The 25,329-nt window shown below is 41.7% G+C and overlaps 2 protein-coding genes across 4 annotated transcripts in view; one reads left to right on the forward strand and one right to left on the reverse strand.

Moving 5' to 3' along the window:
- LOC144599835 (nuclear factor NF-kappa-B p105 subunit-like) overlaps positions 1-3,022 on the reverse strand; it is a 53,144-nt gene extending 50,122 nt beyond the window's left edge. Inside the window, exon 1 of the mRNA XM_078411086.1 lies at positions 2,985-3,022. Coding sequence (XP_078267212.1) covers positions 2,985-2,999 — 15 coding nt within the window. The 5' untranslated portion in view covers positions 3,000-3,022. The remainder of the gene's footprint in view (positions 1-2,984) is intronic.
- A 21,898-nt stretch (positions 3,023-24,920) lies between these two features.
- Positions 24,921-25,329, forward strand: part of ppp3ca (protein phosphatase 3, catalytic subunit, alpha isozyme) — a 291,143-nt gene continuing 290,734 nt past the window's right edge. Inside the window, exon 1 of one of the 3 annotated variants that reach the window (XM_078411515.1) lies at positions 24,921-25,185. In XM_078411515.1, coding sequence (XP_078267641.1) covers positions 25,131-25,185 — 55 coding nt within the window. In that variant the 5' untranslated portion in view covers positions 24,921-25,130. The remainder of the gene's footprint in view (positions 25,186-25,329) is intronic. The other 2 variants (XM_078411513.1, XM_078411516.1) reach the window with 2 other exon arrangements.

The raw sequence follows: 25,329 nt of genomic DNA on the forward strand, positions 1-25,329 counted from the left end.
CACACATATTTGTCACATAGGAATTCAAGCGTAAAGAACTAGAAAGACCAATTTAAAAAAATAAAGTAAAATATCTACAAAGATAGGAAAATAAATGGCTTTGTCATTGTGTTATAGAGTAATTGTTTGAGGTGCATTTACAGTAAAAATCAAGAGGAATGTTTTCATAGGTCAAATCTGGCTGAGAAAATGTGTATTGGTCCTTAAAATGGAATGTGTTTTATACAATGGTCATTTTGTTTGTTTTGGCCTAAAAAAATGTAATTTAATCTGTTCAATGTTTCAAACACATTCTGTCTCAGGCACTGGTTTTGAGGTGCCTTTAGACCTCTGCATTATGTGTGCCTATTGAACTCTCCTTTTGGTTCCCCAAGACATCTTGACAGGAGCTGAATTTTATCATTTAAAGATGATCTTACAAAGCAAAATGAAAATACTGATATGGAGTATTTAAGGTTGCTCTGCCAGTACATTTGGGATGCTGAGTTCAGCTGAGTGGGAGGTGTGCTGCAGCACTTACCATTCTTTGGTTCCACTGTGTCCTGGTGTGGAAGTCCATAATGTACTGGCACATGCATTGCTTTTCTACATAACAATCCACATTCTATCACTGCATTCAGATGCAATGTTGAGTCTATAAAGGGCCTGTCCCACTTAGGGATTTTAAGGCAACTGCCGGCGACTAGGCTGTCGCCAACAGTTCGCCGGGGTGTTGCGGGCATGATCGTGAGGAGTCTTCAAAGAATCGTAGTGGATCTCGGCGCATCGCTGAGAAATCAACTGGTATGAAATTTCTCAGCGACAGCTGGCTTGTCTCCAGGTATCGTTGCTTAATGCGGGCGCTGTCGCATGCTGTCCCCAGGTTTGCTAGGTTCTCTTAGATGCATTTAGAAGCACATAATATTAAAATAAGTAAAGTCATTTCAAAATACCATAAAATGCTTGTGTTTAACCAATTTATTTACCGTCAGGGCATTTGACAGGTAGATTGGAGGCGACAGTTTGATGGTCAGGTAAGCGTGGGAATCTTCGCGATGTTTATGTTTATCAGCGATTACATTTAAAGTAGGCTCCCAACCCAGATATGCAACCCAGAAACCAGATATGCATCTCCCGTACATTTTCAAAGAATGCCCACACTCCGGCCAAAAGTCCATTTAACCACTTTTAAAATTTAATTTCTTAATACTGCTATTAGTAAACTGGAAGTCAATGCAGTTTATGCCCTGTTACCGTGAAGCTTGGTTTTCAAGTAACCCGGGCAAGATGTTATATTTCAAAACTCTCAAGTAACTACTGACTTGTCAGTGATTTCAGCGAAAATTAGGACGCCGGAGATGCATTGATAAGCGTGGGAATTTTGCGATGTTTCCGAAGACGGTGTAATCTCGACCTGACTCGGCATTGTCGTGGTCATTGTCGTAGGGTAAAAGAAAATTTCGGCAGTCTGCTACGACTTTGACAGTCGCCTAAAAAATCGTTTAAGTGGGACAGGCCCTTAAGCCTGAAATCTGTCTAGTTAAAAGGTATAAGTGGCGTTTTGGGTTAGAATCCTTCCTGCTCCGACCCAAAGCGTCACCTATTCCTTTTCTCCAGAGATGCTGTCTGACCCCCAGAGTTACTCCAGCATTTTGTGTCTATCTTCTGCCAATTGTTATCGTGATCCCTCTTTACAAAACGGAGCGGGGTTTGCTCTTCACGTTGCTTGAACGTCATGTGTTTCAATATTGTGATGGAACAACATGACAATATTTTCATCTTCATCACCTGTCTCGTCGCCTGCACATTTTGCTGCCTATTTGTTATATTCCTACCAGCTGGAGTGAAAAAACAAGCAATTTTTCAGAGGTGATTCATAACAAGAAGGCGATTTCTTCCAGGATAACCCCCCCAATAAAGAAAAAAGGGGAGAAGGAAGGGAAGGAAAGGAAAGATGGAGGGAGAAAGTATCTTGATAGGGAAAAAAATGAAACCATGGTTCATGGTTTATTTTCTCTAAATTAACCAGGTTGGTTTAAAAGGCTGAAATAAAACATTGTTTATAATGAATAGATAATGTTCAAAATACATTACTTCTAGCATGGCTTTTAGTTCCCAGTGCCACTGACCTTGGGAAAAACCACTTCATGTTTTCTCAGTTTGGTTTGCTGCATTTGCTAATGCAGGTACTACTTTGGTGGTAAGAATAAGAAGGCAGATTATTATCTGAATGGTGTCAAGTTAGGAAAAATGGAAGTACAACGAGATCTGGGTGTCCTAGTGCATCAGTCACTGAAAGGAAGCATGCAGGTACAATAGGCAGTGAAGAAAGCCAATGGAATGTTGGCCTTCATAACCAGAGGAGTTGAGTATAGGAGCAAAGAAGTCCTTCTGCAGTTGTATAGGGCCCTAGTGAGACCGCACCTGGTGTACTGTGTACAGTTTTGGTCTCCAAATTTGAGGAAGGATATTCTTGCTATTGAGGGCGTGCAGCGTAGGTTTACTAGGTTAATTCCCGGAATGGCGGGACTGTCGTATGTTGAAAGACCGGAGCGGATAGGCTTGTATACACTGGAATTTAGAAGGATGAGAGGGGATCTTATCGAAACATATAAGATTATTAAGGGGTTGGACACATTAGAGGCAGGAAACATGTTCCCAATGTTGGGGTAGTCCAGAACCAGGGGCCCCAGTTTAATAATAAGGTGCAGGCCATTTAGAACGGAGGTGAGGAAAAACCTTTTCAGTCAGAGAGTTGTAAATCTGTGGAATTCACTGCCTCAGAAGGCAGTGGAGCCTAAGTCTATGAATGCATTCAAGAAAGAGCTAGATAGAGCTCTTAAGGATAGCGGAGTCAGGGGGTATGGGGAGAAGGCAGGAACGGGGTACTGATTGAGAATGATCAGCCATGATCACATTGAATGGTTTTGCTGGCTCGAAGGGCCGAATGGCCTATTCCTGCACCTATTGTCTATAGTTTGCAGATATCACTGCATTATACATACCAATTTTCCTTTCATCTTCAAAAGGTTTTTCCACAAGGTATTCACCCTGGATTCTGCCAATTAGAAGTTTAAGAAAACGTCAAAGGACAGTAATTTAATAAAAATTGGTCAGCTCTGTTAATTTATCTAATTCCTTTTCTTTTCTAAATGTCAATTTCCCTGGTGTGGGACAAATAGAGGAATATAATTATTATTATTATTATTATTATTATTATTATTATTATTATTATTATTATTATTATTATTATTATTATTATTATTATTATTATTATTATTATTATTATTATTATTATTATTATTATTATTATTATTATTATTATATTATTATTATTATTATTATTTTATTATATTATTTGAATTTCACACCAGTTCTGTTATTCCACTTACACATCCACTCCCTACACACTGAGGGGATTAACAGAGGCCAATTAACCTACAAACCCGCATATCTTTGGGATGTGGGAGGAAACCGAAGCACCTGGAGGGAACCCACGCAGCCACAGGGAGAACGTGCAATCTCCACGCAAACAGCACCCGAGGTCTGGATCGAACTCAGGTCTCTGGCACTGAGGCAGCAGTTCTATAAGCTGCGTCACTGTGCTACCCTTTCATTTTCAAGATTTACAAGTTGATAAAATTCAGATATAAAACTTAAATTTTGTTTTACACCCTTTGCTGCTTGATGCTTTTTGAAAAGCTGTTTGTTCAAGAGTATTTTTATTATGTTATCTGATTGGTTCTTTTTCCTAAAAACGGCAAAGACTTTTGTTAATTACTTTCTTATTGTTTGCTCTATGATCATTTGAGTGTTGCAGTGATGTGGGAAGACTACAGCCAGATTGACAACACATTGGGTGTTATATAAATCATTGCATATGATCGCCCAGTAACCAATTGCATTTGCCTGCTTTTTGATACATGCTCTGTGAACCATATAACATGGATTGGTAGTATCAGCACTGATCACACAGTTTGTTTGTGAAATAAACTGTTCGATGGAGAGATGTGAAATAGACTTATGCCAAGTGAGGAGGCAACACTTGGGAGATAGAGGAAATCCATCTGCTCTCACACATCTCCGAACATTCAATTTCTGCAATGAAAATGGTGGAACCTTAGCAAAGGAACAAATATCAATTAATATGGATGTTTTAAAATGTGGTTTATACACATGGATGAGTACAACATGTTGAAAGGACTGAACTATTTTTAAATGACACTGATAATCAAAAACACAGTTAAGGGGTAATAATTTTTTTAAACTAAAAGTTGACTTAAGAACATACTTAAATTAATTTAAAACATTAAGTAAAATGAAAAAAACCCACTTATCTGGACTTACCTTTTACGCCAAGGTTGGCATCTTCACTGCTGGCATGAAGCTGATGCAAGTTACATCCTACCCTTTAGGTTAGGGTATTTGAGCACCATCTCTAGACTCAGCCTTCTTCGATGTGCAAATTTATGAAACAGAAAAGAGGGGGTCATTTTGAATTATAAGAATGCCATAGCAATTACAGGTTAAAGAAAAATATATTTGGGGTTCTGAGAAACTTTGCAAATAATCAAATGTTATAATGATAAATTGTCCAATAAAGGCAATAGAAATAGATATGGTTCTGTCAAATGCTCAATGGAAACAAAAGTGACAGATATTTTTTAATGAGTTATCGAGTTGCTCTGGTATTATTCTTGGTTAGTGCCAGGAATACTTGTAAGTTAATTTAGAAATCAATGAGACACAAGCAGTGGACGCTATGTAATTAATAATATGGCATGTGAGAGCAAGCACCGAATATTACAATGGAACAAAGGAAGTGGGAAGGATTGCAGTGTACAGGGAGTCACTCAATTTGCTTCGGGGAACTTTATTTTGCAGGAGCCTGATTAAAATGGTTCTACAATAAGCGATAAGATTGTATGCAGTATGGTTGGTGCCTGATTTATTCACAAAATCAGGTCATGGTTGGTGCCTGTCTCCTCGGCTTATCTGACAGATGAAGCTGCGTTCATTGGCTATATTTAAGAGGGAGTTAGATGTGGCCCTTTTTGCTAAAGGGATCAGGGGGTATGGAGCGAAGGCAGGTACAGGTTACTGAGCTGGATGATCAGCCATGATCATATTGAATGGCGGTGCAGGCTCAAAGGGCCGAATGGCCTACTCCTGCACCTATTTTCTATGTTTCTATGTTTCTATACTGAGCAGAGTCATCCGACAAATAGCAGCCCAATGCGGGACGTTGACCCAGAACGTTGACTGACCCTTCACCTCCACAGATTCTGCCTGACCCACTGAGATCCTCCAGCAATTTTTATTTTCTTGTGTGTCCTAGCTGCCTTTCTCTTTCTGCTCCCCTTGTTCCAGTTGTTTCAGGATCTGGGCCTCTATTCTCCTCTTTCTCTGGCACTGGCTCCTATCCAAGGGTTGTTAGATGGAACTGCACACGACATCACATTGATGAAGTCTTTGCTGTGTATGTCCTGCAAGGCTCCAAATTGACTGATGCATATAAAGTCTGATCTTGAGGAGATCATCTTGCACTATGAGACACCTTCAGGATGAAGAAATCATGCCCGGAGCCCAGAAAGATGGGGTTCGTCATGCAAATATTCTTCTCATGATCTCCACAACCTACTCATTGAGGGTGTGGATGCCTTTCACCTAGATTGTTAGTGGGAGTTATGAGAATGGCTGCCTCAGGAAAGCCACAATACCACCAAATCCCAGTGTGGGGATTGTCACCTATTTTTCACTGAAATCACGGGAATAATTGCAGTTTATTTTCAAGTAAAATGCCTTGGGGGCCTCTCTGTTACAGCACTGGACAGCTATCTGGGAAATCGTTGTATCGTGTTCATAATGATATAATTGGGTGCAAGCTTGGGAAAATGTCATGGGCACAAATCTGAATAACACATTGAAGTGTACAGATCAATTTTACATCCCAGGAATAATTTCCAAAGTGGTTGAGATTGAAAATTAAGATTGGACCATGTCCAAAGCAGCCTATATCAAATTAAGATTGGACCATGTTATTCCAGAACATATATAACATATAACATATAACAACTACAGCATGGAAACAGGCCTGTCCGGCCCTACCAGTCCACGCCGACCATTCTCCCTGACCTAGTCTCATCTACCTGCACTCAGACCATAACCCTCTAATCCCCTCCTATCCATATACCTATCCAATTTACTCTTAAATAATAAAATCGAGCCAGCCTCCACCACTTCCACCGGAAGCCCATTCCATACAGCCACCACCCTCTGAGTAAAGAAGTTCCCCCTCATGTTACCCCTAAACCTTTGTCCCTCAATTCTGAAGCTATGTCCCCTTGTTGGAATCTTCCCCACTCTCAAAGGGAAAAGCCTACCCACGTCAACTCTGTCCGTCCCTCTCAAAATTTTAAAAACCTCTATCAAGTCCCCCCTCAACCTTCTACGCTCCAAAGAATAAAGACCAAACCTGTTCAACCTCTCTCTGTAGCCTAAGTGCTGAAACCCAGGCAACATTCTAGTAAATCTCCTCTGTACCCTCTCCATTTTGTCAACATCCTTCCTATAATTTGGCGACCAGAACTGCACACCATACTCCAGATTCGGCCTCACCAATGCCCTGTACAATTTTAACATTACATCCCAACTTCTATACTCGATGCTCTGATTTATAAAGGCAAGCATACCAAACGCCTTCTTCACCACCCTATCCACATGAGATTCCACCTTCAGGGAACAATGCACAGTTATTCCCAGATCCCTCTGTTCCACTGCATTCCTCAATTCCCTACCATTTACCCTGTACGTCCTATTTTGATTTGTCCTACCAAAATGCAGCACCTCACACTTATCAGCATTAAACTCCATCTGCCATCTTTCAGCCCACCCTTCCAAAAGGCCCAAGTCTCTCTGTAGACTTTGAAAATCTACCTCACTATCAACTACTCCACCTATCTTAGTATCATCTGCATATTTACTAATCCAATTTGCCACACCATCATCCAGATCATTAATGTAAATGACAAACAACAGTGGACCCAACACAGATCCCTGGGGTACTCCACTAGACACTGGCCTCCAACCTGACATACAATTGTCAACCGTTACCCTCTGGTATCTCCCATTCAGCCATTGTTGAATCCATCTTGCAACCTCACTATTAATACCCAACGATTTAACCTTCTTAATCAACCTTCCATGTGGAACCTTGTCAAATGCCTTACTGAAGTCCATATAGACAACATCCACAGCCTTGCCCTTATCAATTTCCCTGGTAACCTCTTCAAAAAATTCAAGAAGATTAGTCAAACATGACCTTCCAGGCACAAATCCATGTTGACTGTTTCTAATCAGGCCTTGATTATCCAAATAATTATATATATTGTCCCTAAGTATCTTTTCCATTAATTTTCCCACCACAGACGTCAAACTAACAGGTCTATAATTGCTAGGTTTACTTTTAGAACCTTTTTTAAACAAGGGCACAACATGCGCAATGCGCCAATCTTCCGGCACCATCCCCGTTTCTAATGACGTTTGAAATATTTCCGTCATAGCCCCTGCTATTTCTGCACTAACTTCCCTCAATGTCCTAGGGAATATCTTATCAGGACCTGGAGACTTATCCACTTTTATATTTTTCAAAAGTGTCCGTACCTCCTCTTCTTTAATCCTCCTAATTTCCATCACTACTCTACTTGTTTCGTTTACCTCACATAATTCAATATCCTTCTCCTCGGTAAATACCGAAGAAAATAAATTGTTTAATATCTCCCCCATTTCTTCCGGCTCAGCACATAGCTGACCACTCTGACTCTCTAATGGACCAATTTTATCCCTCACTATCCTTTTGCTATTGACATATCTGTAGAACCCCTTGGGGTTTACTTTTACATTACTTGCCAAAGCAGCCTCATATCTCTTTTTCGCTTTTCTAATTTCCTTCTTAAGATTCCTTTTACATTCTTTATATTCCTCAAGAACCTCATTTACTCCCTGCCGCTTATATTTATTGTATATCTCCCTCTTTTTCCGAACAAAGTGTCCAATTTCCCTGGAAAACCACGGCTCTTTCAAATTATTATTCTTTCCTTTCCACCGAACAGGGACATAAAGACTCTGTACTCTCAAAATTTCACCTTTAAATATCCTCCATTTCTCTATTATATCCTTTTCATAAAACAAAAATTTCCATTTCACTCCTTTTAAATCCTTTCTCATCTCCTCAAAATTAGCCTTTCTCCAATCCAAAATCTCAACCCTTGGTCCAGATTTGACCTTCTCCATAATGATATTAAAACTAATGGCATTGTGATCACTAGACCCAAAGTGCTCCTCAACACATACCTCCGTCACCTGACCCATCTCATTTCCTAACAGGAGGTCCAACACTGCCCCTTCTCTGGTAGGCACCTCTACGTATTGCTGCAAAAAACTATCCTGCACACATTTTACAAACTCCAAACCATCCAGCCCTTTAACAGAATGCGATTCCCAGTCTATATACGGAAAATTGAAATCACCCACAATCACCACTCTGTGCTTACTACTAATATCTGCTATCTCCTTACATATTTGCTCTTCCAATTCTCGTTCCCTATTTGGCGGTCTATAATACACCCCTATAAGTGTTGCTAAACCTTTCTCATTTCTGAGTTCCACCCAAACAGCCTCCCTAATCGAGCCTTCTAGTCTGTCCTGCCAAAGCACTGCTGTGATATCCTCCCTGACAAGCAATGCAACACCCCCACCTCTTGCCCCTCCGATTCTATCACATCTGAAACAATGAAATCCTGGAATATTTAATTGCCAATCGCAACCCTCCTGCAACCATGTTTCACTGATCGCCACAACATCATACTTCCAGATGTCAATCCAGGCTCTAAGCTCATCCACCTTTCTTATGGGATGCTATGAGATCTAATTCTTGGTTTTTAAGTTTATAAATTGATAGCCTTCAAGCTTTGTGCCCCTGAACACCACATTAACAAGCTCAGTTGCCATATTTCCCAAAGTATGTTTTTCCATTATTTGCTGATATTTTCTGCAAATCTCTTGAAATTTTTCAAAAGCATGAGTTTCATACCCAGCACTTGTGTCCCTGTCAATTTATCCTCTTCACTGCACTGGTGTAATTCTAAAGCGGACTGAAGGTTTTCCTGAACCTCTCAGTTTGTGCATAAGGTATTCAGACTTCTGGCAAGCTTTCAAATTTGTTTGGATTTTGAAAATTATTTGAAGAAAATCAGCCATGAAGTATAGCTTTAGTGCTCACAGATGAAAGAAAATATTCCACGAATCTTAAGAGCCTGTCCCACTTAAGCGATTTTAAAGCAACTGCCGGCGACTAGGCTGTCGCCGACAGTTCGCTGGGGTGTCGCGGGCATGATCGTGAGGAGTCTTCAAAGAATCGTAGTGGATCTCGGCGCGTCGCTGAGAAATCAACCAGATTGAAATTTCTCAGCGACAGCTGGCTTGTCGCCAGGTATCGTTGCTTATTGCGGGCGCTGTCACATGCTATCCCCAGGTTTGCTAGGTTGTGTTAGATGCATTTAGAAGCACGTAATATTAAATTAAGTAAAGTCAGGACATTTGACAGGTAGATTGACAGGTAGATTGGAGGCGACAGTTTGACGGTCAGGTAAGCGTGGGAATTTTCACGATGTTTATGGCCATCAGCGATTACATTTAAAGTAGGCTTCCAACCCAGATATGCAACCCAGAAAACAGATATGCATCTCCCGTACATTTTCAAAGAATGCCCACATTCCACTCAAAAATCCATTTAACCACGTTTAAAATTAAATTTCTTAATACTGCTATTAGTAAACTGGAAGTCAATCCAGTTTCTGCCTTGTTACCGTGAAGCTTGGTTTTCAAGTAACCCGGGCAAGGTGTTATATTTCAAAACTCTCAAGTAATGACAGACTTGTCAGTGATTTCAGCGAAAATTAGGACGCCAGAGAAACATTGATAAGCGTGGGAATTTCGCGATGTTTCTAAAGACGGTGTAATCTCGGCCTGACTCGGCATTGTAGTGGTCATTGTCGTAGGGTAAAAGAAAATTTTGGCGATCTGCTAGACTTTGACAGTCGCCGGCAGTCGCCTAAAAAATCGCCTTAGTGGGACAGGCCCTTTATAAAAATAAACCACACATAAATATAGAATCCAAATTCAGGCTTTTGAAATTCTTTTAACATTTATGTCTTGTAAAAACATATGGATATTTTTTTTAAATTAATTGATTTTATTTAAATTTTAACAAAACAAATACATGTATGAACTCATAGTACGCGATGGTACCTACATTATAAATTTGATTATACATTTAAATTCGATTATACTTGTATTGTTCTGTATTATCTCCCCACCCACAACCCCCCTCCCCCCCACCCTCCAGTTAGAAAAAAGAGGAAAAAGGAGAAGAAGAAAGATTTTAAAAAAATAATTTAAAAAAAAGGAAAGAAAGAAAGAAAGAAGAAAGAAGGAAACCTGGAGACAAGAAGGAAACACTTCCGGCTAATTTCTTATTAAATTCTTTTTAGGGGTATCAAAACAATCCTGAAATTAAATATTTCCAATTCTTAATCCTAGTTTTAAAGTGAATGGGTTCCAAAGTTTCAAAAAGAAATCATATTTATTTCTCAGATTATAAGTAGCTTTTTCTAATGGGATACTACTACGCATATCTGCATACCATCTTGCAATTCTTATTTCATTGTGATCTTTCCAAGTGACCGCCACACATTTTTTTGCTATTGCTATTGCTAGTTTGAGAAATCTTTCCTGATATTTATCTAAAATTAATCTTGGTAATATTCCTTTAGTATCTCCCAATAAAAACAACCTTGAATCCAATGGTATGGTCTTATTCATCAATTGTTCCCAAAAGTTTTTTAGGTCTTTCCAAAAAGGAGTTACCTTCGGACATGCCCATGTGGAGTGTAAAAAAGTACCCACATCCTGGTTGCATCTAAAACAAATTTCAGGTAAATTTGGATTTAAATTGTTTAATTTTTTCGGAGTTAAATATAGTTGATGTAAAAAATTGTATTGTACTAAACTATATCTCACATTAATAGTATTTTTCATACTTTCTAAACATAATCTTTCCCAACTTGGTTCATCAATGCTAATATTCAGATCTGTTTCCCATCTTTGTCTTGATTTTTGAATTCCTGTCTTTGGACTAGATTTTTGTAACAATTTATACATTGAAGATATAATTTTTTTAGTTCCCTTGCCCTGAATCAGGGATTCAATTCCTTTAATTTGAAATAAAAACATTGAATTACCTACCTTTTCCCTTAAAAAAGATTGTAATTGATAATAGAAAAAATACAAGAGTGTCTATGGAAAAATTAACATGGAAATTTGAATTAGGTGGACTGCAATTACCAAATTTTAAAAATTACTATCTGGCAGCACAAATGAGTTTTATTTCATCCTTTTATCAAGAGGGTGGAAAAACAGCATGGGTTAAAATTGAAATGGATAAAATAAAAGAACTATGCCCAGAAGAATTTATCTATAAATGGGAAGCGAAGCTATTAGTTAAGGATCAAGAGTCACCTTTGCTAAAACATTTAATTAATATATTGTTGAAAACAGTTAAAGCTAATGATAAAAAAAAAATTCTAACAGCTAAAACTCCATTAGTAAAAAATAGATTACTGCCGTTTGCTTGGAATAATCAAATATTACAAGTCTGGGAACAGAAGGGTATTAAACATATAGGAGATTGTTACGAAGGAAATAATTTTTTGACATTTTCTCAATTGAGAAACAAATATCAAATTCCAGGGATATTTTAAAACACAATAAAAAAGAATAGTTTCATCGTCAAAATGTGTCGCCTAATTAAAAAAATCAATGTTTAAAGCAGTAATTTGAGCAGAATTTGGTTCAGTTACTGATGGAAATGTGGCAGAGACAAGATTTGAAATCGTTTGAAGTGTCTGTGGAAACCTGTGATCGGAATCTAGTATTTTATATTTCTGTTAAATTGCAGAGCTATTTTTTTCTGCACAGAATGAAGAAGAAAGCTGTGTGACAGTATGACAGACATGGGGTGTGACATGGCAAAGTCAGTCATTCATCTGGTGCTCAACAATGGTTTAGGAGAAAAGGCCGATGTCAAGTGGTTAATTTTCCCACAGCTACTAGTCCATCCAACTAATGGTACGTGGAAGACACTTTGCTTTTTGGCTCACTTGCTGGGCTCACCTTGCGATCTCCATGCCTCTCTGCAGTGCTTGCATCAACTTTGACTTTACTTCTTCAAACTGAGCCGTTCATCTGGTTCTCAATGGGATGGCAGGACATGGCGATTTTGCTGCCACTATGGGGCAGTCACCTGCATTGCATATTGTTCACAAGTTAGCCATAGACCATGGCGCTAGTGAAAGATCTTCAGGCAAACTCACCACAGGTTCCAGACCATAATCATAATAATAATAATAATAATAATAAATGGTATTTGTCATATCTAGGTTGGCACAGGGTCAACAGTACAATGAAATGTATTTGACAAGGCAACGGGTCACCTCAGCAGTAATATTCCAAGGATAAATAAGATTTAAAAAAATGACATTAGTAAGGTAAAAAGACAATATTAAAAATAATCAACATATATGATTTGAAATGTGTTTATGAGTTCAGAAGCCTGATAGCCTGATGGTAGAAACTGTTCTTAAGTCTGGTGGTACGCGCAGCCATACTCCTGTATCGTCTGCCTGACGGTAACAAGGAGAACAGCCTGCGTGCTGGGTGACTGTGGTCCTTGATGATGCTGCGTGCCTTCCGCAGGCACCGCCGGTAGAAAATGTCCTGAATGGCCGGGAGACAGTTGCCAGTGATGTGCTGTGCCGTCTTCACCACTCTCTGTAGTGATTTGTGGCTGTGGGCAGAACAGTTCCTGTACCAGACTGTAATGCAGCCCGTCAGCAGGCTCTCAATGGTGCATCTGTAGAAGTTTGTGAGGCTGCTGGTGTTCATGCCAAACTTCCTCAGTCTTCTCAGGAAAAAGAGCCGCTGGCGGGCCTTCTTTGTTATTGTGTCCGTGTGCAGTGTCCAGGAAAGGTCCTCAATGACGTGTACACCGAGGAACATAAAGCTGCTGACCCTTTCAACCTCAGCATCACCGATGTGGATGGGGAGGTGTCCACTCCCCCGTTGTCTCCTGTAGTCCACGATCATCTCTTTAGTTTTGCTGACATTGAGAGAGAGAAGTTATTTTCCTGGCACCAGCTGTTTAGTGCCTTTACCTCCTCTCTGTAGGCCGTCTCATTGTTGTCTGTGATGAGGCCCAAGATGGTTGTGTCGTCAGCAAACTTTAGGATGCTGTTTGAGCTGTGCTTAGCAGTACAATCGTGCGTGAACAGGGAGTACAGGAGAGGACTGAGCACACAGCCCTGTGGTGTGCCTGTGTTGAGGATCAGTGAGGAAGAGGTGTGGCTGCCAATTCTCACCACCTGGGGCCTACCTGTCAAGAAATCGAATATCCATCCGCAGATAGAGGTCTCCCGTCCAAGATCAAGGAGCTTGGGGACGAGTTTTGAGGGAATAATGGTGTTGAATGCTGATCTGTAGTCAATAAAGAGCATTCTCACATATGTATTTCCTTTGTCCAGGTGGGTGAGCGCAGTATGTATTGCCATGGTGATGGCATCGTCCGTGGCCCTGTTTGGTCTATATGGAAACTGAAGAGGGTCCAAGGTGTCAGGGAGAGAGGAGCAGATGTGAGTTTTGACTAGTCGCTCGAAGCACTTCATGATGACTGATGTCAGTGCGACAGGATGGTAGTCATTTAAACAGGAGGTTTCTGGTTTCTTTGGAACAGGAACGATAATGGATGCTTTGAAGGAGGTGGGAACCACAGACTGACTCAGAGAGAGGTTGAAGATGTTGGTGAACACCTCTGCCAGTTGATCCGCACACACTCTGAGGGCCCGCCCTGGAATTCCATCTGGCCCTGGAGCTTTGCGGTCATTTTTTGAAGGACCGTCTCATGTCTGCCGTTTGTAAGGACTGTATGGTAATCCCCCTGCACACCTGTGGACCCATGGTGGGCACTGTGTTGTCGGCATTGAACTGGGCGTAAAAGGTGTTAAGCTCGTCCGAGAGTGATGCAGTAGGCTGAACAGTGCTCCTGTTTTTCCCTTTGTAGTCTGTGACGCAGCGTAATCCACTCCACATGCGACTAGAGTCCGAGCTGTAGTAGTTAGATTCCACTTTGTTTCTGTAGTCTCTCTTGGCTTTCCTGATGGACATCCAGAGGTCATATCTGGCTACCTTGAGCGGCGTTGAGGTCACCTGAGTTGAAGGCAGTAGTCCGTGCTTTAAGTTTAGCACGGATTTCCCGACCAACCCAAGGTTTCTGATTTGGGTAAGTGCAGATGGTGGCTTTTGGAACCACTTCATCGATGCACTTACTTATGTAGCCTAAGACAGTCTGTGTTTTCGTTGATATTGCCTTTTGCTGTGTCATCAAACATTCTGCCAGTCAGTTGTTTCAAAGCAGTCCTGTAAGGCCTCATCAACCTCATTGTTCCATTTATATATGACCCTGGAAACCGGTCTTTCCTGTTTTAGTTTCTGCCTGTATGCAGGCAGCAGTAGAATGGAACAGTGATCTGCCTTACCAAAAGCAGGGCGAAGGACACTTTCTGTGCTGATCGGTGACCAGTTCGCTCAAGCACCTCATTGCTAGTGACTTGTTGGTCCTAAGTGACTCCAAAGAATCTTCTGATACACAGAAGATGCAAGTTGTTCGATCTTTGTTCCTGCTTGGAATACAGAGGCTGGATTTCACAGCCATAAGGAAGCTGTGAAATCCACCCTCTGTATTTCAAGCAGGAACAGAGATCGAACAACTTGCATCCACTGTGTATCAGGCTGAAAACTTTGCATTCCGGGTTAGCAACTTATTGGTCCAATCACATGATTGAAGCTGCCAAATGTGATGGAGGCGACCCAATTTTCATATCATGTGGTCCATTGGGGCCAATTGAGATTCTGAGAGTTAAACCAAGGTAGCAGGAATGATCTGCAATGTCAAAGGCTTCATTATTGACATGGATTTTAAGTGGGAATTTTGAATCCTATTATGTGAAAATTGATTTCTAGACCGATTACCATGCTGAGTTTGATGCGTCATAGATCTTGTTCACTGTGCTCTGTGGTTCATGGCTGAAATAATTGATTAATTCAATATTATCAGAGGAACAGATTTTGAATAATGGGTTGAGTAGCATTTCCTTTGCTCTGAAATAATCTAATTTTGGACAATGTGCTGTCCATCATTCAAGTGCAGAGCTGATACAGGGTGATTGTTTTGCAAGGCATACTTGAAAGGAATGGCAAAAATGTTTTTGACAAATCTCAAAACTCATAAACTCAATTGACAGTTAAACAGAGGCTTGCTGCAAACCAATGCCAATACTGACGTGAGCTACACAAACAAATGTGACATTTCAAATATCGAAAAGATCTATAACACTGCCATCTGCAGGAGCAGCAGATATTCAATTGTATACGAGACAAATGCATCAAATTTAAGATGCAATAGATTTATTGAAATATTGTGGTAAAAGTCTAGAGATAAATTTTCCTATCATGCCTCTCCAATATTAGTTCTTTATTTGGAAATGACTTTCATTCCCAGGCACAGAAATCCCATGAATTTTTGGCTCTACAATTTCTGGTAGATGATTGAATAAAACCTATTTCTTCACTCAAATTAAGGATTACATCTGGAGGAAATTGCTAATTTGAAGCATTTGCTGTTGCTGGAATCTTTGGCAGCCGTGAGCTACATGTTTGGGAGGTGAGTCTTCGGCCTATCTAACAACTGAGCAATGATGCTGGAGGAATCTTCAAGTTGCACTAACTTAATTTTCCTGCCAGTTTAATTTAGTTTAGAGATACAGCATGAAAACAGGCCATTCAGTCCATCAAAGCCAACACCATCATCATTCACCCTTTCAAACTAGTTTTCCATTTTCACGTCCATTCCCTACACACTGGGGCAATTTACACAGGCCAATTAATCTACAAACCCACAAGTCTGGGATGTGAAAGGAAACCCGAACACCCAGAGGAAACCTACGTGCTCACAGAAAGAATGTGCAAACTCCACACAGACAGCACCTGAGGTCAAGATTAAATCCGGATGTTTGACGCTGTGAGGCAGCAGCTCTCTCAGCTGTGCCAATGTGCCGCCCACATTGGCATTGTTTCCACCTAAGCTCAAAATTCTCACAGGTACAGGAAAATTCCTGTTGCTAATGATTAGAATGTCTTGGCCATCTCTATCTATTCCCTCATCCAGATCATTAACATATAACATGAAAAATAGCAGACCCAACACCGACCCCTGTGGAACACCACTCGTCACTGGCAGCCAACCAGGAAAGTCCCCCTTTATTGCCAGTCTTTGCCTTCGACCAGTCAGCCAAACTTCTATCCATGCTTGTATTTTGCTTCTAACACTGTGGGCTCCTATCTTGTTTAGCAACCTCATGTGTGGCACCTTATCAAAGACATTCTGAAAATCCAAGTAAACAACATCCACTGACTCTCCTTAGTCTAACCTGCTTTCTAGATCCTCAAAAAACACCAACAGATTTGTCAGACAAGTTCTAGACAGTTTTGGTTGAGGCTGGCTTCTAGGTGAGACACCTTAGTACTGTGAGCAAATGTGGGCCCTTATCTGAGGAAGGATGTGTTGGTTCTGGAAAGGGTCCAGAGGAGGTTTACAGGAATGATTTCAGGAATGAGCGGGTTAGCATATGATTAGCGTTTGACAGCACTGCGCCTCTACTACCTGGAGTTTAGAAGGTTGAGGGGGGACCTCATTGAAAACTACAGAATAATGAAAGACATAGATAGAGTGGAGGAGAAAAGGATGTTTCCATTGGTGGGAGAGTCTAGGACCAGAGGTCATAGCCTCAGAACTAAAGGGCGCTCTTTTAGAAAGGAGAAACTTTTTTAGTCAGAGGGTAGTTAATCTGTGGAACTCATTGCCACAGAGAGCTGTGGAGGTCAAGTCAGTGGCTATTTTTAAGACAAATTCTTGATTAGAACTGGTGTCAAGGATTATGGGGAAAAGGCAGGAAAATTGAATTAGGAGGCAGAGATCAGCCATGATTGAATGGCAGAGCGGACTCGATGGGCCAAAATGGCCTATTTCTACTCCTATAACTTGTGAACTTGAGAACCTTCACCTCGTATGTTCAATGGTTCAATGGTGGTTTTATTGTCACATGTGTGAAGTGTGAACACAGTCACATATTTTTTCATACAAACAGTCCAGTTGTAGTGGGTGCGGTCAGCGCGGTAATCAGGCCAGACGCCAGGTGAGTAATTAATAACTTTAATAACTTTATTACCTGTGGTATCAAACACCGCACTCAAGAATAACGTGAGTCGACACACCCAAACCCTTTATAGTCCCAGACCACCTGACCCAAGGGGACTGACCCAGGAAGTGACCTAATCCCTCCCGTCCACTGAGTGCCGAGTGGAATGACCAAGGGAGTGGCCTAGCCCCCGGGTGCCGCCACACAGTAGAGTATTGCCATATCCCCGATCCTCGATTAGCAAGTGTACAGAAACAGTCTACTGAGCCCACATGCAAGAGGTTCCATGTTTTGGCGCTATTTAAAAATTCCGCACTCTAGTTCTTGTGAGCAGTGCCTGTTCCAGGCAAGTTCCAGGCTGTTGCGGGATTCCAGCCATCTCCTTCCTAAGACGCCACGTCCCTCTCCTCACCCGTCCACCTTTGTTCCTAGGAGTGTCTCTCACAATCAACCTCGAGGTAGGCCATGCCCCGATTCCTCTCCTCTCCTAAACACATTGCTCTTCTCCCGCCACGTCCATCGTTACTGGCTCCATCCTCCCAGTCTCTAGACTTGGGGGGATGAGCAGGGGCCGGCACGGCAGCATCCCTCTCCCATTGCTCCCTGGGTCCAACGAACAGGGGACCGGCTCGGTGGATTCCACCTGCAGGCCGAGATTAATATAATGACTGTTGAAATGTGTTCTACATGATATGATTTTACTGAACATATCTAACATCTTCTGCAAATAATTGTGTTATAAGCATGGATAACTGAACAAACAACATGACTTGTGCACAAACCATGTGATCAGGTTTACATTCATATTTTTCATTCAGGGTACAGAAACATTGCTCAATGTCAATGAATTTCTGGGCTGCTATGTATTACTTTAAAATCCCATTTCAATGTTGTTTGCAGAAGTCTTGTCCACAGTTTACAAGATGTGGGCTATGACCAGAGCACTCCATTAATTTAAATTAGGAACCTGTCACATTCAGGTACACAGTGTTCATTTGCAATAGATAATCAACACAGGTGGCACGGTGGCACAGCGGTAGAGTTGCTGCCTTACAGTGCTTGCAGCGCCTGAGACCCGGTTCGATCCTGCTTATGGCCGTTGTCTGTACGGAGTTTGTACATTCTCCCCATGACCGCGTGGGTTTTCTCAGAGATCTTCAGTTTCCTCCCACACTCCAAAGACGTACAGGTTTGTAGGCTGGTAGAAATGTAAATTGTAAACTGTTTCTGGTGTGTGTAGGAGAGTGTTAATGTGCCCCCTGTATTACATAGAAAATAGGTGCAGGAGGAGGCCATTTGGCTCTTCGAGTATTCCATGGGTTGAATGGCTAATGGAAACTGGCTTCTCGCTGCTGCTTGCCTCCAATAATCCAGTTTTGGAAATGTCTGGATCTCAGGAGATATTGAGAATGTAGCAGTACTAGTTTAATTTAAATGAGACTCTCATCTCCATATCAGGTGTGGCTCAGTTGCACCTTTCAGACACAAAATTATTCGTACATTTTTAGGCCCATGATCCAAATACCATTTTGAGCACGTATAAAAAGCTTGAATGTAACCAATACCCACCTTTCCATTACTCTTATATAAAATTCATGACTCAGTAACATTTTGAGTATACTTAATAATGAACATTTAATATTCTGCAATTGTTCCCATTTACAATAGCCCCCTCACATTGAACATAATGAATCTGTTTTTCACATCATTGCCGTGGTGTTGAATTTAATAATTATAATCTTCTCTAATACAAAACAAATTCTTATTTCCACCTCAATCGATTCTGACCTCAGCAATATTGTGCGCAATTCTTCTGACGTTTTTATTTTACATCCATGCCACGTAACACATTCACAATTGACCAACATCAGTGTACTCATTCCACCAGGACCCATCCCTCCGACTTCCTTCTGTCTCCATACCTGTTCATTGGGAACTGCCAGCACAATGTCTGTTACTTTAAGTTCTCTCATCCTTCAGGCACACTAATCTCCCTCTCTGTTAACTTGCAGAATTCCATTCTCTCAGATTCAACTTTGTGCGGTTCTGGTTGCCACACTAGCACTGTCCGACACCCTGCACTCTAGCACTATCCTACACACTAGGGGCAATTATCAATTTTACCAAAGTCAATTAATCTACAAACCTGTATGTCTTTGGAGTGTGTGAGGAAACAGGAGAACCCTGAGAAAACCCATGTGGTCACAGGGAGAATGTTCAAACTCTGTACAGACAGCACCCATAATCAGGATCGAACCTGGATCTGGCTCTGTAAGGCCACCCTGCTGGCCTTCAGGAAGTCAGACCTAGACTTATTGTATGATACTGGATCATTCGCCTCAAAGAAAGGATCTAGCACTCTGCAGATTATTAGTGTCCTGGTTCATCCAGGAGAATATTTAGAATTAGGTACACACTCACAAAATCAAGAGAGAGTCAAAAGTCAAGAGTGTTTTATTGTCATATGCCCTGAAACAAAACAATAAAATTTGCACTCATCCACACATTGCTTCATGAAGTCAGTACAACTGCAACATATTAATCCATGTCTATTGACAAATCCTGAATGTGGCCCAGTACATTGACTCACACTGGTCCCATAACAGCTCTGTTGCCTCCTCTGACCAACACTTTGTAGTCCGCTTCATTGCTGCCACACTCTTCAGTCACTGCTGGTAGACCGACAGATGGACAGAGCATGTGAATGATGAAGGCATAGAATACTATGGACCAAGAGTTTGTAGAGTGCCTTCGAGATGGATTCTTAGAACAGCTTGTACTGGAGCCTACCAGGGAGAACGCAATTCTGGATTTAGTGTTGTGTAATGATCCTGATCTGATAAGGGGACTAGAGGTAAAAGAGCCATTAGGAGGCAGTGATCACAACATGATAAGTTTTACTCTGCAAATGGAAAGGCAGAAGGGAAAATCGGAAGTGTCGGTATTACAGTATAGCAAAGGGGATTACAGAGGCATGAGGCAGGAGCTGGCCAAAATTGACTGGAAGGAGGCCCTAGCAGGGAAGACGGTAGAACAGTAATGGCAGGTATTCCTGGGAATAATGCAGAGGTTGCAGGATCAATTTATTCCAGAGGTGGAAAGACTCTAAGGGGAGTAAGAGACACCTGTGGCTGACAAGGGAAGTCAGGGACAGCATAAAAATTAAGGAGAGGAAGTATAACATAGCAAAGAAGAGTGGGAAGACAGAGGATTGGGACTCTTTTAAAGAGCAACAAAAGTTAACTAAAAAGGCAATACGGGGAGAAAAGATGAGGTACGAGGGTAAACTAGCCAATAATATAAAGGAGGATAGCAAAAGTTTTTTTAGGTACGTGAAGAGGAAAAAAATAGTCAAGGCAAATGTGGGTCACTTGAAGACAGAAGCAGGGGAATTTATTATGGGGAACAAAGAAATGGCAGACGAGTTAAACCGTTACTTTGGATCTGTCTTCACTGAGGAAGATACACACAATCTCCCAAATGTTCTAGGGGCCGGAGAACCTAGGGTGATGGAGGAACTGAAGGAAATCCACATTAGGCAGGAAATGGTTTTGGGTAGACTGATGGGACTGAAGGCTGATAAATCCCAAGGGCCTGATGGTCTGCATCCCAGAGTACTTAAGGAGGTGGCTCTAGAAATAGTGGAAGCATTGGAGATCATTTTTCAATGTTCTATAGATTCAGGATCAGTTCCTGTGGATTGGAGGATCGCAAATGTTATCCCACTTTTTAAGAAAGGAGGGAGAGAGAAAACGGGTAATTATAGACCAGTTAGTCTGACATCAGTGGTGGGGAAGATGCTGGAGTCAATTATAAAAGAAGAAATTGCTGAGCATTTGGATAGCAGTAACGGGATCATTCCGAGTCAGCATGGATTTACGAAGGGGAAATCATGCTTGACAAATCTATTGGAATTTTTTGAGGATGTAACTAGGAAAATTGACAAGGGAGAGTCAGTGGATGTGGTGTACCTCGACTTTCAGAAAGCATTCGACAAGGTCCCACATAGGAGATTAGTGGGCAAAATTAGGGCACATGGTATTGGGGGTAGGGTACTGACATGGATAGAAAATTGGTTGACAGACAGAAAGCAAAGAGTGGGGATAAATGGGTCCCTTTCGGAATGGCAGGCAGTGACCAGTGGGGTACCGCAAGGTTCGGTGCTGGGACCCCAGCTATTTACGATATACATTAATGACTTAGACGAAGGGATTAAAAGTACCATTAGCAAATTTGCAGATGATACTAAGTTGGGGGGTAGTGTGAATTGTGAGGAAGATGCAATAAGGCTGCAGGGTGACTTGGACAGGTTGTGTGAGTGGGCGGATACATGGCAGATGCAGTTTAATGTCAATGAAAGGAAGCATGCAGGTACAGCAGGCAGTGAAGAAAGCCAATGGAATGTTGGCCTTCGTAACAAGAGGAGTTGAGTATAGGAGCAAAGAGGTCCTTCTACAGTTGTACCGGGCCCTGGTGAGACCGCACCTGGAGTACTGTGTGCAGTTTTGGTCTCCAAATTTGAGGAAGGATATTCTTGCTATGGAGGGCGTGCAGCGTAGGTTCACTAGGTTAATTCCCGGAATGGCGGGACTGTCGTATGTTGAAAGGCTGGAGCGATTGGGCTTGTATACACTGGAATTTAGAAGGATGAGGGGGGATCTTATTGAAACATATAAGATAATTAGGGGATTGGACACATTAGAGGCAGATAACATGTTCCCAATGTTGGGGGAGTCCAGAACAAGGGGCCACAGTTTAAGAATAAGGGGTAGGCCATTTAGAACGGAGATGAGGAAGAACTTTTTCAGTCAGAGGGTGGTGAAGGTGTGGAATTCTCTGCCTCAGAAGGCAGTGGAGGCCAGTTCGTTGGATGCTTTCAAGAGAGAGCTGGATAGAGCTCTTAAGGATAGCGGAGTGAGCGGGTATGGGGAGAAGGCAGGAACGGGGTACTGATTGAGAGTGATCAGCCATGATCGCATTCAATGGCGGTGCTGGCTCGAAGGGCTGAATGGCCTACTCCTGCACCTATTGTCTATTGTCTATTGTCTAAGAACTGGTGAATGGAATAGTATACTGTAGATTGGTTCTCCATGGCCAAACGGTCTTTTCTGTGATGCTTGACTCTCTAACCATGGCGACCATTAAGTCATTAACTGTGGACTTGATATCTAACTGTGAAGGAAGGAACTGCAGATGCTGGTTTAAACCGAGGAAAGACACAAAATGCTGGAGCAACTAAGCGGGACTGGCAGCATCCCTGGAGAGAAAGAATGGGAGACATTTTGGGTCGAGACCCTTCGTCAGACTGGTATCTAACTGTGTTTTACATTACTGTCTAGTTCTTTGCAGTCTTTTTCTTTTCTTAGAGAAGTTATGAATAATTTATGTATATATATTTTTTCTGAGTCCATATGCCTGTAATGCTGCTGGAAGATTTTCATTGTGCCTGTATCTCATTGTACCTGTGCATTTGACAATAAACTCAACTTGACTTAATAAGGTTGTTCTGCTTTTCATCGGCAAAGAGACCTCCTCCTTGCAAAGTTTTAAATGCAATGCTCTGGTGCCTTTTCAAACCTTCCCCAGGTCATGGCCCAGCTACTGAATTATTAATAGAGGTGTCATAAACAACTTTAATTGTTTGGCTGCAAATTGAACTCCTCTCTTCTAATAGTAGACCAACATTCCATGGCCTTTGAGCATAAAGTACTCTAAACCTTTGGTAGCTTGCTTCTTTCTACCTGTCTCCCAAAGTCCGTCAATGTCAATGCGATTTAATGCTTCCACCTACTTTTCCCTACTGAAGTTATTTCTTGCTTTCTCAACTTATTTTGTTTCTCCTTATCCAGTCTATTTGGATCTACGTCCATGTGTCCACCAATACTTTCAAGCACAGTTTCCTCGTCCTGACCATCCCCTTGTCACCAAGCGCTCCAGTACCATCATCTCCCTACACCAACAGGATGGTCTGCAGGCTTCTATTGATTGTAAACTTACTTGGACTAGAGGGCCCAGCCATAGAATAAATTCATCTTTAGAATGAGGACGAGGAGGAATTTCCTTCGCCTTCTCATCTGAGGACCTAGGTGGTGAATCTGTGGAATTCGTTGCCACAGAAGCTGGTAGAAGCCAAGTCTTTGAGTATTTTTAAAAGCAGAGATCACTAGGTTCTTGATTAGTAAGAGGGTCAAAGTTTATTGGGAGAAGGCAGGAGAAATAAGCTGAGAAGGTTTAAATTGATCAGCCATGATCGAATGACTGAGCCAAATGGCCTCATTCTGCCATTTTGTTTTATGGTCTAATGGTGTTCACTAATCTCCACCTCCAGAACAAATTCACCTCGCACTGCTCTCACTTCCTTTAAAAATAAATGTTGCCATGGGTTCTTTACAAGCAACTGATCTCATATTAAGTTGTTATAAAATTGGAAAATGCTGGGAACACTTTATTTCATGTCAGGCAGAATCTGTGGAAAATGATTTAAGGTTTCAGGTTAATGACCCTTCGTCTTCAATTGTTCTAATGTAAAGAAAAGAAAGGCATATCTGAATAAATTTAAATAAACATTTTCACTCTAATGTTCAAGGCAGTGAAAAATAAAGTTTTCAAAAGTCTAGATAATGATAAACATTGTTCATATTCAAATGCAGAGATTGATACGAAGCAAATGAAAATGTATTCAACATTGACATTGCAGATGCAATAATTCCAAATATAACATATATAGAAATTAGATGTGAGTTAATTACAAATTATAATCCTTTGTATGGCAGATGTTCAACAATTGTAATTAACTTTATTTTTATTTTTAACTAAAATAAATAAAAATGGTGCTCCCAGACAAAGATAACTCATATATAAAATGCGAAAACCCGAGGCACCAAAGACGAAAAATACTGGAAATGTTCATCAGTTAAGACATCTCGGACATTTGCGAGCTGAATCTCTCGCGAACGCGTCCCAGAAAAATAACAAACAAAATGCCATTTGATAAAGAATTGTACATTTTTTTTGTAACCAGTGAGCATTACCGAGTCCTCTGCCCAAACATTACTGCGTGTTCTCTCAGCTGATGCTGCCAAAGCTGACATCTCCCGCCCCCTCATCCTTTTTCCCCATTTCAACAGACCGCAAAGAAGCCTGTGAGCAGCCCGGCTTGTTTATTGCAGATTCCCAGCATTGTACATTGTAGCATCCCAGCCTCTTATGCACTCTCGACACACACCTACCCGGGCTTTTGTTTGGATTCTCCCCTTCCTTGCTTGCAACAATGAAAGAACAATGTAACCATTGTGTATGTGTGTGTGTGTGTGTGGTGGTTGGTGGGAAGGACAGAGGGTATCCCTGTGCCTCCGTGAGAGGGCAGTATGAGGCTGACCCTGGGCACCAGTTGCGTGGGAGTTCCCCGAGCGGGCGCTCTATGCTGCTGTTTGCTGTTGCTTCTGCTTTGCTCTGCTGCTGCTGGCGCGGGTCCTCCTGATGCCTTGTCAGCCTGGACGCGCGCGTGGCCGCCTCCGCCTCCGCTGCTGCTGCTGTTACCCGGAGCGCGCGCCCATTGCCTTCCATGCCCACCCTCTCCCGGTCGTGACTGCGCCGCGCGTGCCCGCCCTCGCCCCAGCTCGCTCGCTCGCTCGCTCGCTCTCTCTGAGCAGAGCAGCGCTGCCTGGGTGATGCTGTAGCGAACTGCATGCAGCCTTGCCTTGCCTTGCCTTACCTTACCCACACGCACGCTGCACTCGGGACAACAGGAGACTGACTGTGCCTGAACCCCCATTGCATTCGCTCATGAAGATGTCCAACAATGACATTAGTATATCTTCCACGGAAAGGATGGTAAAATGTGAGTACCAGCCAAAGTTAAAACCCCGGCCATCGATAAGCACATTAAAAAAAAAAAGCATCGGCAGAGAACATTTACAAGCGATTTGAATGCATATGTGATGGTGTTGGTTGGTATCGTCCAGTGGAAGCATTGGCAGCTCAA

This window comes from Rhinoraja longicauda, chromosome 14 (genome assembly GCF_053455715.1).
Source record: "Rhinoraja longicauda isolate Sanriku21f chromosome 14, sRhiLon1.1, whole genome shotgun sequence".
Lineage (NCBI taxonomy): Eukaryota > Metazoa > Chordata > Chondrichthyes > Rajiformes > Arhynchobatidae > Rhinoraja > Rhinoraja longicauda.